The 12,933-nt window shown below is 41.7% G+C and overlaps 1 protein-coding gene across 2 annotated transcripts in view; it reads right to left on the reverse strand.

Annotated features, from left to right (window-relative positions):
* Positions 1 to 12,933, reverse strand: part of LOC145348126 (uncharacterized) — a 16,090-nt gene continuing 3,157 nt past the window's right edge. For both annotated transcript variants that reach the window (XM_080196272.1, XM_080196273.1), the window contains exon 2: positions 1 to 1,129. In XM_080196272.1, coding sequence (XP_080052398.1) covers positions 117 to 791 — 675 coding nt within the window. In that variant the 5' untranslated portion in view covers positions 792 to 1,129 and the 3' untranslated portion in view covers positions 1 to 116. The remainder of the gene's footprint in view (positions 1,130 to 12,933) is intronic.

Consider the following 12,933-nt stretch of genomic DNA (forward strand, 5'->3'; position numbering starts at 1 on the left):
TCACAGGGGTTATTGATATCTGCAGACACAAAATATAAATGACAAAATTAACATGGTTCAGTCCTTTTTTGATTGTAATTAATAGCAACCACAACAACAAAGTCCAATCCCTGCTTTCACTTATGGATTTGTTGGTGTTTTAATAGGTTGGATGACTGGGTAAATCCCTTCCCACACAGCGAACAAGTGAATGGCCTCTCCCCAGTGTGAACTCGCTGGTGCGTCTTCAGGTTGGATAAGCGAGCAAAGCTTTTCACACAGTCAGAGCACTTGAAAGGTCTCTCCTTGGTATGAACTCGCTGATGTGTCAGCAGATGGAAGGACTGAGAGAATCCCTTCCCACACACAGAGCAGGTAAATGGCTTCTCCCCAGTGTGAACCCGCTGGTGTGTCAGTAGGTTAGAAGACTGACTGAATCCCTTCCGACAAACACAGCAAGTGAATGGCCTCTCCCCAGTGTGAACACGCTGGTGTTTCAGAAGGTTGGATGAACGGGTAAATGTCTTCATACAGTGAGAGCAACTGTATGGCCTCTCCCCAGTATGCATTCGTTGGTGTGTCAGCAGATGAGAGGACTGAGTAAATCCCTTCTCACACATGGAACAAGTAAACGGCTTCTCCCCAGTGTGAAGTTGCTGGTGTTTCTGCAGATTGGATGATTCCCTGAAAGCTTTCCCACATTGCGAGCAACTGAATGGTCTTTCCCCGGTGTGACTACGCTGATGAATCTCAAGCTGAGATGGGTAATTGAATCCCTTCCCACAGTCCCCACACTTCCACGGTTTCTCCATGTTAACCTTGTGACTCTCCAGGTTGGATGATCACAATGGAACTTTTGTCTCCTTGTTATAAATAATGTGATTTGTTTTAGGTTGTGGAACTGATGAAAGCTGGTTAAATTTGGTGAACTGGAAAGCTCTCCTAGTCTCACTTGGGTGCTTGTATCTCCATTCTTTTACATTCACATTGGTGCTTGTAACCTTTTCCCACAGACAGAGCAAACCAACATATCTCCTTTCACATTGAAAAGCTGATGATATTCGGGTGTTGGTGAATCAAGAGGATCTGTCAGATCTGGAAGTGATGGTCAGCTTGATTGTCCGGCATTCAAATCCTTCCTTTCAAGTACCTGTAAAAGGAGTTTATAGAAGTTATTGCACAAAAATCTGGGTAGAAATTTGGAATAGACAATTCTAGTTTCTAAGGAACATTCTTGTTCTCTTCCTTCTCCAAAGCAGCACAACCACACATTGTCCCTCCTTACCATGCCGATATCCAAACCCATCACAACATTTACATCAAGGGTTACAAACTGTGGGTTCATGATGGACTTCCAGAGTGTCTGCAGAGATGACAGTCACCATGGGATTGACAAACATAGTTTCGTAAGGAGCAACTGATCAATTTTGATAATAATTACAGCAACAAAATGGGCCAAATAGAGCAGCGCCTCTTGGAGCACTGGATGCTGATAGGCTAGTCAGCTGATCTCTCCATGGAGTGAAGTTGTTCTTCTCTGATTGGGCACTTCATTTATTCCATTTTATTGTTGTGGCAGAAGAGCCTGCGGGCAAGAGCAAGGCAAAATTTGATGGCGACAAGTGAGAGCAGAGTGCAGAGGGCTTGGCAGTGGCATGGAGATGTAGCAGAGAGGCCTTGGAGAGAGGTGAGTATATATGAGAGTAAGGGGATGTGCACGTGAGGGAGAGGGCAGGTGTGTGTGTGAGAAAGAAAGATATGAGAGTGAGGGATGAAAGTGGGTGAGAGAGTGTGCATGAATATCACAATGAGACATTATTATCTATGTGAGGAATAGAGATATGTCCAACATGAGAATCAGCTTCCCACCACGCTTTCACCCATTAAAATTTTCAAAAGATACAATTTAAAATTCTGTGAATCAGGTAACTTTTTAATTATTACCAGAATACCCACCACTAAAGAGGATACTATTTCCAGGGGTAAATATTAAGCAGCCATGGCAGGGTGACTTTGCCAGGAGTTAATGTGAGTGGACCATGGTGCTGGCAATTTATTTCTGATTATATGTTTCCTGCTAATTCTTAATATATGCATAGACATAGTTAGAAAGTGCTTGCTTACATTTGATTTCTGTGTTTGCAGCTTTTTGTGCCAAAAAAGATATGTCAACTTTGAGAATATTTGGATTCCCTTATGCTCTTAGGTGGTCTCTAGGATTCTGCAGTTTGAAAAGTTGAGGGAAATCGAAAGGATTCATTTCCTCCACTTCCACTTTAATTCCCCCTAATCTAGCCAGATTTATTTATCTGACCCATGTTGCGAAGTGAGAATAAAAACAATGACTTTCTCTGCTGCTCACTGGCAACCTGAAGCCCTACCTACTCTCTGCTCCATCAGCAAGGTGATTGTGTGTCTCCATGGCCTTATCCAGTCCAAAATGAAGCCAGTGACTCTACTCATCCCAAATTGTCACCATGCGACAACACGGGACTTGTGGGTGCTTTCTGGGGCCTCATGCCAACCCCAGCTGTTTACTCCTCATATTGTCCCCCTTATCTTTTACCCAAATGCTCACTTGTCAGTCCCCTTAACTTGATAGCTGCTTTAGCAACACTTTTTCGTCAATCATGTAAACCTGTCATAATCTGGTACAAGTCTGTCAAATGTCCGTTCAGTCTCCTTTGTTCCAGGGAGAGCAATTGCAGATGCTCCAGCAAAACCTTTCTGATAAATCTCATCTGCACCACCTCTCCAAATCTGTGAGGATACAAACTGGATACAAGACTCTAGTTGTGGTCACATTGGAGTTTTATGAATGTTTCGCATAGTTTTTGCACCCAATACCTTGATTTATGAAGTCAAAATCTCATATGCTTTTCTAACTAATTTCTCAATATGATGTCTTTAAAGATCCACCTCCATGAACCCTCAGTTACCTGGACCCATGAACACATTTCAGTACTGTGCCATTTAGTCTATATTGCCTCACCCTATCCCTTCTGGCACAATATATTGTCTCAAAGCTCTCTACGTTTCATGCCATCGACTAAATGTCCGTCCATGCCATTTACCTATTGATGCCCTCCTGCAGTTGATATCACCCTCACTGTCTGCCATATCTGAGTTAAAAGCAGTATTTTGAACACTGAGCTTTGCTATATACTGCTGGCTATCATCACCCAGGGTGAGAAGCAACTACCCAGCATAACATGCTGTCTTCAGTTCTTAGACAAATCTTTCACCCAGGCTAACACCAGCCATCCTATTGCATTTTTGTTAAGCAGCATACTACCTGATATTTGGATAATTATTTGTTTAATGTCCACATTGACATCTCCACTGTATTCCCTTATCAAACAATTAATACTTCACCAAAAAATTCAATGAGATCCGTCAGATAGGATCTGCTTTGCCAAAAACCAATATTGGTACTTTTTAATTAACTCAAACCTCTATTTGCTGAAGTCTTTTGAAAACATAACAGAAAAAGTTGATAAGGGAAATGCTGTCATTGTGGTGTATGTGCTTTCCAAAAGACATTCGATACACAAAGATTTGCTACACAACAAGCTTTCCAGGAAAATTTCAGCTCATGGAAAGTAGGCATTTGGATAAGTAAGTAATTGGCTGGTGGCAGGAAAGAGAGTGGTGCTAAATATTGTTTCTCAGAATGGAGGCAGGTTTGTCGTGGAAATTCCAGGGGCCAGTGCTGGGACTCTTGCTCTTCCTGATTTATGTTAATCACCAAGACAGTGGTGTGCAAGGCGTCATATCAAAATCTGCAGATGACACAAAGAATGGGAGTGTCAGCTGCGATGAAGATAGCCTTGAACTTCATAAGGACAATCATATTTGTGGATTGGGCAGTAAAGTGCTGGATGAAATTGAATGCAAAGAATTGTGAGGTGATTCGTTTTGGCAGGAAGAGCATGGAGAGATGGTACAAAGTAAAGAGAGAAACTCTGTGTACATGTACATAAGATACTGAAGGTTGAAAAGGAGATTCACCTGACTAATTACTGGGATAAGAGAGCTGTTCTATCAAGAGAGGCTAAATAGTCTGGGTCAGTATTCTTTGAGAGTTTAAAAGAGTGAGGGGTGATCTTATTCAAACATAAAGGACCCTGAGGTGGTTTGACAGGATCAAAGGTGAGATGTTTTCAATAGGGGAATTTTGAACAAGATAAAGGGCCAGTCATTTAGAACTGAGGCGTGTAGAAATTTCTTCTTGCAGAAAATGGTGAATCTCTGGAAATCTCTGCTCTAAAAGGGTGGTGGAGGCTGGATCATTAGAATTATTCAAAGCAGAGTTGGATAAATATTTGGTTGATCAAGGATTAAAGTGCAATGGGGAAATGGCACAGAAAAGGAGTTGAGGTTGGCTTAGAACAGCCATGATCACATTGAATGTTGGGGCAGGCTTAAACGGCCTTGTAGCCTACTCCTACTTCTATTTCTTGTGATACCAAGAAGTTACATAAACACTGTACAATACTTCCTCTGTTGCTTGCTTCCCTAAGAAGTCTGTCTCCCTTTCTTTTTTATGGATTTTCCTTAAAAACCTTTTCTTTGACCAAGCTTTTGGATATTGATCAGAATATCTCTTTTAGTGCCTTAGTATCAAAATTTAGTTCATGATGTTCCTGTGAAAATCTTTTTAAATTTAATATATTAAAGGGGCTATATAAATAGAAAGTGCTCCAGTCAACAATATTGTCATTCTTCATCAGCACTGTGTGAAAATTCTGAAACTCACGAGCTAACAGCAAACTGGAAGAATCTTCACCACATGGACTCTGAGCTTCAAGACAGCAAACCAGCACTTTTTTTAATTGTTCATGGGATGCAGGTGCTGCTGGCCAAATCAGCATTTATTGCCCATCCCTAATTGCCTCTGAGAAGGCTGTGGTGAACTGCAGTCAGTACACGCACAGTGCTGGAATTGTTACCTAATGACTGTGAAGGAATGCAATCTATTTCCTTGACATTCAGTGGCATTACCATTGCTGAATCCTCTAGTCAACATCCTGGGGCTTATCTTTGACCAGGAACTGAACAGCACTAACCCAAGTGCAAACTAATGTGACGGGAGAAGTTAAAAGGCTAGGAATTTTGTGGCAAGTAACTCACATTCTGACTCACCAAAGGCTGTCTACCATTTACAAGACACAAGTCAGTAGTTAATGGAATACTGTTCATATGCCTGGTTGAATGCAGCTCCAACAACAGTTATTTGGAGAATAACTTGCATGTTCTCATGCACCTACTACTCTCTTCCACTTAGTTGGCAGAGGGCACAGGATTGCAAGGTGTTACTGAAGGAGCATTGGTGAGCTGCTACAATTAATCTTGCAGGTGGTATATATGACTGCTACTGCATGTTGATGATGGAAGGAGCGAATGTTTAAGATAGTGAGAGGAGTGCCGATCCAATGGGCTGTTTATTCCCAGATGGTGTTGGGTTTTGAGCATTATTTGAACTTCACTCACTCAGGCAAATGGAAAGTATTCCATCTGTTAGACTTTGTTCGCTGAAGGTGGTGAGGGAACCAGCAAGAGGGGAAAAAAAACATGCTTAATCTAATCCAATCTTAATGCTTAATCTTAATCTAATCTGCACCAAGCAGCCTGACACAGATGTATCTGTCTATGACAGCATCATTAGGAATGACCACATCACAGTCCTTCGTGAGATATGGTCCTGCCTTGAGGATACCCTTCCCTGTTCTGCGGAACTATCACCATGCTAAATGGAATCGATTTCAAATAGATTTAGCAACTCAAGATTGGGAAACCATGAAGCAGTGTGGGCCATCATCATCAGCAGCAGAATTGTGGTCAAGCACAATGTGCATCTTCATGGCCTGTCATATCCCCAACTCCAACATTAAGATCAAGCCAGACGATCATGCCTGGTTCAATAAAGAGTGCAAGAGGGTGCACAAAGAGCAATGCCAGGCATTCATAAAAATGAGGTGTCAACCTGATGAAGTTGTAGCAGAATAAAATTTGCAAACCTTACAACACAACCAGCAAGCGACCACACAATGAAAGGAACCGATTTAAGCTCTGTAGACATCCCATACCAAGTTGTCAATAGTGTTGGAAACATAAACAAGTTGCTGGAGGAGGACCATCCACAAATATTTTCATCCTAATGATGGAAGATCACTGCAAACAATGCAAAAGATAAGACTACATCAATTAAAACAATTTTCAACTAGGAGTGCTGAGTGGGAAATCTAACTTGTCCTCCTCAATGTCTCCAGCATCACAGATACCAGTCTTCAGCCAATTAAATTCACCTCATGTGATGTCAAGAAACTGTTCAAGGCACTGAATACTATAACGGCTATGGGCTATGATGATATTCCAGCAACAGTTCAGAAAGCATTGGCTACAAAATATGATTCACCTCTTCTAAACTCTTCCAGTACAGGTCTAACACTGGCATCTGCTTGGAAACGTGGAAATTTGTCCAATATGTCCTATACACCAAAAGCAAGACTAATCCAACTTGGCTAAATTATCACTCTATTAGTCTACTCTCAGTCATCAGCAAAGGGATACCAGGGGTCATCAACAGTGATGTCAGGTGGCACATGTTTAGCAATAAGCTGAACATGTTCACGTTGAGTTCAGTCAGTATCACTCTGCTCTCAACCTCAGTACAACCTCACTTGAAACATGAACAAAACATCCAAATTCTGGAGACGAGATATATTGTGTTGTCTGTGGCTGGAGTGATGCAGAGATCAGTCCGATCCAATTGGTCCACAAGATTTGATAAAAATAGCAGGAGACTTTGTCATTAGTATGCATTAGGTAGACTCCCATCCCCAACTGTCAGTAGCCTGTGGAGGCCTTGATGATGTCATAGTGTGATCATGTGACCATTGTCTTAAAGGTACCATGCCACACAACAAGGTGAGATTGACTGCCCTTGGCATCAAGGCAGCTTTTGACCACATCACCTGTCCCATCAAGGAGCCCTAGCAAAACTGGAGTCAACAGGAACTGTTTGGATTCATAACTAGCACAAATGATGTTGGCTGTTTATTAGATGTCAGTCAACTCAGTTCCAGTACAAGGAGTTCCTCATGGTAGCGTCCAAAGTGCACGTTCAGGTGCTTCATCAGTGTCCTGCCATAACATCAGAAGTGGGGATGTTCACTGATGATTTCACAATGTTCAGCACATTCACAACTCCTCAGATGCTGAAGTAGTCCTTGTCCAAGTTCAGCAAGATCTGAACAACATCCAGGCTTGCACTGACAAGTGGGAAGTAGCATCCATACAACACAAGTGTCAGGTAAAGACAATTTCCAAAAAGAGAGAATTTAAGCATCAGCCCTTAACATTCAAAGGTATTTCTATGTTATCAACATCCTTGGGGAGTGCTGGGAGAGTTACTATTGAGCAGAACTGGAACAACCAGATAAGTACTGTGGTAGCAAGAGCAACTCAAAGGCTAGGAACCTTGCAGCAAGTAACTAACCTCCTGATTCCCTATGGCTTGTCCACTATCTACAAGTACAAGTCAGGCCTCTGATGGAATACACTCCACTTGTCTGGACAAGTGCATCTTCAATACTCGATGAGCTTGACACCATCCATGACAAAGCAGACCGCTTGATTGACACCTTATCCAGATACATTAATTCCCTCTACCACTGATGCACAATGGCAGCTGTGTGAACCATTCACAAAATAGTGCAGGAACTCACCAAGGATGGTTAAACAGTATTTTTAAACCCATGATCATCTGAAAGGTTAAATACAGCTGACACATCAGGGCTCGACCTCAAAGTTCCTTTTAAGCCTCTCACTATCCGGACTTGGAAATATATCACCGTTGTTTCACTGTTGCTGAGTCAAAATGCTGCAATTGCCTCTTTAGCATCACTTTGGATGTACCTATAACCACATAAAACTTAGTGACTCAAGAAGGCAGCTCACGTCCACCTCCTCAAGGTCAATTAGGGATGAGCAATAAATTACCATCTCTCCAGTGATGCCCACATCCTATGAATAAATAAAAACTCCTGACCTTGGGGACGGTGAACAAGTAGTGGGGAGTAATCTTGTTACAGAAGGTCTGGCTTCTGATCTACTTTTTCAGCAGGGTATTTAATGGGAATCTTTTTATGGTCAATTGGGCATTGGCAAAATATTCTGTACTTGCTAGTGATGCTTACAGCCCAAAAATGAAACAATAAAAAGAAACTCAATACACAAAGTAAACTTAAAGACTCCAAAGAAACCCTGGTTCCGAGGCATTACTAGTGTACGCTGCACGGTCAGTGCATGTTTCACAGACAAATGACCTCTAGAATCTAACTTCCTTTATTTGTTTGTTTATGGGATGTGAGAATTGTTGGCTTTCACAACATTTATTGCGATGTGGTTGGCTCTTAACTACCCTCTCAGATGGCTGAGCAAGCCACTCAGTTGTGTCAATCACTGCAAAGTCTCAAACAAGGAAATGAAACTGGCTCTGTTGACCCTGCAAAGTCTTCCTTACTAACATCTGGGGGCTAGTGCCAAAATTGGGAGAGCTGTCTCACAGGCGAGTCAAGCAACAGCCTGACATAATCATTCTCATACCTTACAGATAACACCCTAGTCTCCACCAGTACCGTCTTTGTGAAACGTCCTGTTCCACCAGCAGGACAGACCCAACAGAGGTGGCGGCACAGTGGTATACAGTCAGAAGGTAGTTGCCCTGGGAGTCCTTAACATTGACTCTGGACCCCAGTCTCAGGGTTTCAAGTTAAACGTGGGCAAGGAAACCTCTTACTAATTACCACTTACTATCCTCCTTTGGTGCATAAATCAGCATTCCGTGTTGAACAACACTTGGAGGAAGCACTGAGGGTGGCAAGGGTGCAAAATGTATTTGGGGTGTCGGATTTCAATATCCAGCACCAAGAGTAGCGTGCAGCAGCACTATTGATCAGGCCTTCGAGGATATAATGGGAATCTTCTTACGGCAGTGAAGCAACTAACAAGAGCGAAAAACATATTTTACTTCATCCTTAACAATCTGCTGGCTGCAGACGCATCTGTTCATGACAGTATCAATAAGAGTGACCACCATTCAGTCCTGTGGAGACGAAATCCCGGCTTCACATTGAGAATAAACTCCATTATGTTGTATGGCACTATCAATGTGCTAAGTGGGGCAGATTTAGAACCGATCTGGCAACTCAAGACTGGGCATCCATGAGGCGCTAAAGGCAGCACTGTACTCCTGTACAATCTGCAACATCATGGCCTGGCATATCCCTCACTCAACCATGACCATCAAGCCAGGGAATTCAATGAGAATACAGGAGGCATGACAGGAGCAGCACCAGACATATCTAAAAATGAGGTGTCAACCTGGTGACACTACTAAACAGGACATCTTGCATGCCAAATGGCAAAAAACGGCAAGTGATAGACAGAGCTGAGAAATCCCACAACCAACCGATCAGATCCAAATCTGCAATCCTCCCACATCCAGGCGTGACTGGTGGTGGACAGTTAAACAATTCACTGGAGGAGAAGGCTTCACCAATATCCCAATCCTCAATTATGGAGGAGCCAAGCACATAAAATGAAAAGATAAGGCTGAAGCATTTGCAGCAATCTTCAGTGAGAAGTGCCGAATGGATGATCCACCTCGGCTTCCTCCAATGGTCTCCAGCATCTCAGATACCAGTCTTCAGCTAATTCGATTCAGCTCACGTGATATCAAGACAAGTTTGGAGGCACTGGATACTGCAAAGGCAATGGACCCTGATAATATTCTGGCAATAGTACTGAAGACTTGTGCTCCAGAACTTGCTGCTCCCCTAGCCAAGCCTTCCAGCACAGCGACAGTACCTGCATGTTAGCTTTTTGTCATACTTCTATGATAACACAAATGTATTGTTGAATGTCAATATTCACAAGTTTCAAGTCTTTTAACAATATCTTGCTTTTCTATTGTTACAACCAAAGCAGAAGCTTTGACTTTTCCGCATTATACTCCTGCTATCTTATTGCCCAGTCACGTAACTGTCTACATATTTTTGCAGCCTCTGTGTTTTCTTCAGAGGTTGTATTCCACCTAACTCTAAACTTAAATCGATTACTGCATCTTTGTCTAAGATAATAGGATGTCAGCATTGATCATTGTGGCATTCAATAGTCACAGAATGCAGATTTGAAAATATTAAACTGATCCCTATTTTCTGCAATCTACACGTTAACCAATCTTCTGTACCTGCCAATATATCGCACTCAACTTCATGAATTCTTATCTTTCCTGATAGTTTTTTGTGTAGTGCCAAATAAAATGCTTTCTGTAAATCCCAGTATACAACATCTACTTGTTTTCCTTTGTCTAGCCTAACTATACCTTCAAGAAATTCAATCAAACCTGTCAAGTACAATTTCCCTTCCCAAAAACCATGTTGATTTGCTCTAATCATACTATATTTTCGACGTGCACTTTTTAATGTTCGATTCCAGCATTTTCGTGATGACTGATGTTAGGCTAACTCATCTGTAGTTTCGTGATTTCTCACCACCCCCTTCCTTTCCAGCAATGTTACATTTATTAACTGCTGTGGTCCTTTCAAAATCTCAGGAAATTTAGGCAGTCAAATAGCCAGTGTCCCTGCAGCTATGTAGAACCACACGATGCAGGCCATCAGAGCAAGGGATTTGTTGGATTTATTCCCTCGAGTTTCTTCACTACATATTCTCTGTCTATATTAATTATCTTAATCTCCTCACTCTTATTATCCCCTGACTAACCTTTTTCCTTGTAACTTTTGACTTCACCTGTGTCCAATATATGACCAATGCCAATTTATTTATTCTGCATGATAATTTTTCCTAACTCTGACTTTCAGAACAGACATTACATTAGATGCTGGCCTTCATAGCGAGGGGGATTGAATATAAGAGTAGGGAGGTCTTGCTGCAGCTGGAGTACTGTGTGCAGTTTTGGGCGCCACACCTGCGCAAAGATATTTTGGCCTTGGAGGGAGTGCAGAGGAGGTTTACTAGGCTGATACCGGAGTTGAGGGGGTTGAGCTATGAGGAGAGGCTGAATAAACAAGGCTTGTACTCGTTAGAGTTTAGAAGAATGAGGGGAGATCTCATTGAGACGTATAAGATGATGAATGGGATGGATAGGATAGCGGTGGAGAGACTCTTCCCGCTCAAAAAAGACAGTAGGACTAGGGGGCACAGCCTCAAGATGGAGGGGGGGGGGGGGGGGCGGCGGTTTAGAATGGAGTTGAGGAGGAACTTCTTCACTCAAAGGGTGGTGAATCTCTGGAATTCTCTGCCCGTTGAAGTCGTGGAGGCTGCCTCGCTAAATATTTTTAAGACGCGGGTTGATGGGTTTTTGACAAGAGAGGGGATTAAGGGTTATGGGGAGAGGGCGGGAAAGTGGAACTGAGCCACGACAGATCAGCCGTTATCTTATTGAATGGCGGGGCAGGCTCGAAGGGCTAGATGGCCTACTCCGGCTCCTATTTCTTATGTTTCTTATGTTCTTATGTTCTATTATCTTCTTTTTCATATGCTGGTAATATCTCTCAAATTTATTTCTACATTCTTGGCTAGTTTACTCATATATACTTTTTTTTCCTTTTTGGTGGCCATTTGTTTGTTTCTCAAACTTCACTCCAAAACTTCAGCTTTTACTGCTTTTTCCAACTAAGACTCTTTTAATCTCATGCTATACTTGAACACTCTCTTAAGCCATGGATGGATCTCTTCCTGAGAGTTTTTGTTTTGCTGCAGAGTGTATTTTTATTGAATACTGTTGAGATGTTTATCACAAACTTTAATTAAATGCTACAGCTTTAAGTCCATTTCCCAACTGTCAATAGTCAGCTCACCCTTATACCAATGGAATTGTCTCATTTCAATTTATGATTCCCGTTTGTAATTGGAGTCTGTCATTTCAAACTGAATGTGGACTTTAATCGTATGATGATCACTATTGGTCTCAGGGTCTTTTCCTTTTAATAATCCTAATAAACCTTCTTTCACTGCTTGATGCTCTACCCAAAGTAGCTTTACCATAGTTGATTGCACAACATATGTCACAGGAAACAGTCAAGAAAGCATTCTATAAAAATTAATCTTCCTGATCACCTTTGCCAACTTGACTGGTGCAGTCAATATGAAGATAGGATTTTGCACAATGAATACAATGCTTTTGTTACAATTCCATTGATTCTTGTTTAATGTTCTGTCAAATGGTAAACTCCAGGAAGGAGAAAATAAAATACACCCGCCAGAATTTTCTGGGTCCTTGCCACTCCTAAACTGGACTGATTTTAATTCCTGAATTTTGGAGTCACCATATTTCTCCCTGATGTCCTTGTAAAACCCTTCATTATCAGAGCTATCCTTAATCAATTTCTGTTTTGCCTGTATTTTCAATATAGTATATGGTTACATAACCTAGGTCACCGTGTAACCATGTTTCTGTAATGATGATCAGATCCATTTATCACTATGTGTGACATTTTATCTCCCTTATTATGGATATTCTGATATTCTGCACATTCAGGCAAACAGAATTTAAATTTGATTTTATGTCAATAATCTATGCATGGACCTTACTCTCTGGTGCAACAATACATTAAACCATCTAACGTTTCCTATCACACATGACTTTTTGTATTTAACACATCATTATACTTTCCAACTGTTTCAAATTTTACCTGCAAATCATTACGTCTCCCTTCTCCAGAAATCTCCTTTCCCTCTGTTAGTTTAGAGCCATTTTTCCCTTACTCTGATCATGTTTTAAGGACCACCCTTCCAGTCATATTCTAACTGCCACCACCTGCATTACTTATCCTGCCACTGACTTGTAACTTCTCTGAATTTCTAAATCTCCCCTAAGGTGAACCTTTAACCCCACTACTTAGTTTAAAGCACCGTCAACATCAA

The sequence above is a fragment of the Carcharhinus amblyrhynchos genome, chromosome 9, assembly GCF_965287045.1.
Source record: "Carcharhinus amblyrhynchos chromosome 9, sCarAmb.v2.hapA, whole genome shotgun sequence".
Taxonomy (NCBI): Eukaryota; Metazoa; Chordata; class Chondrichthyes; order Carcharhiniformes; family Carcharhinidae; genus Carcharhinus; species Carcharhinus amblyrhynchos.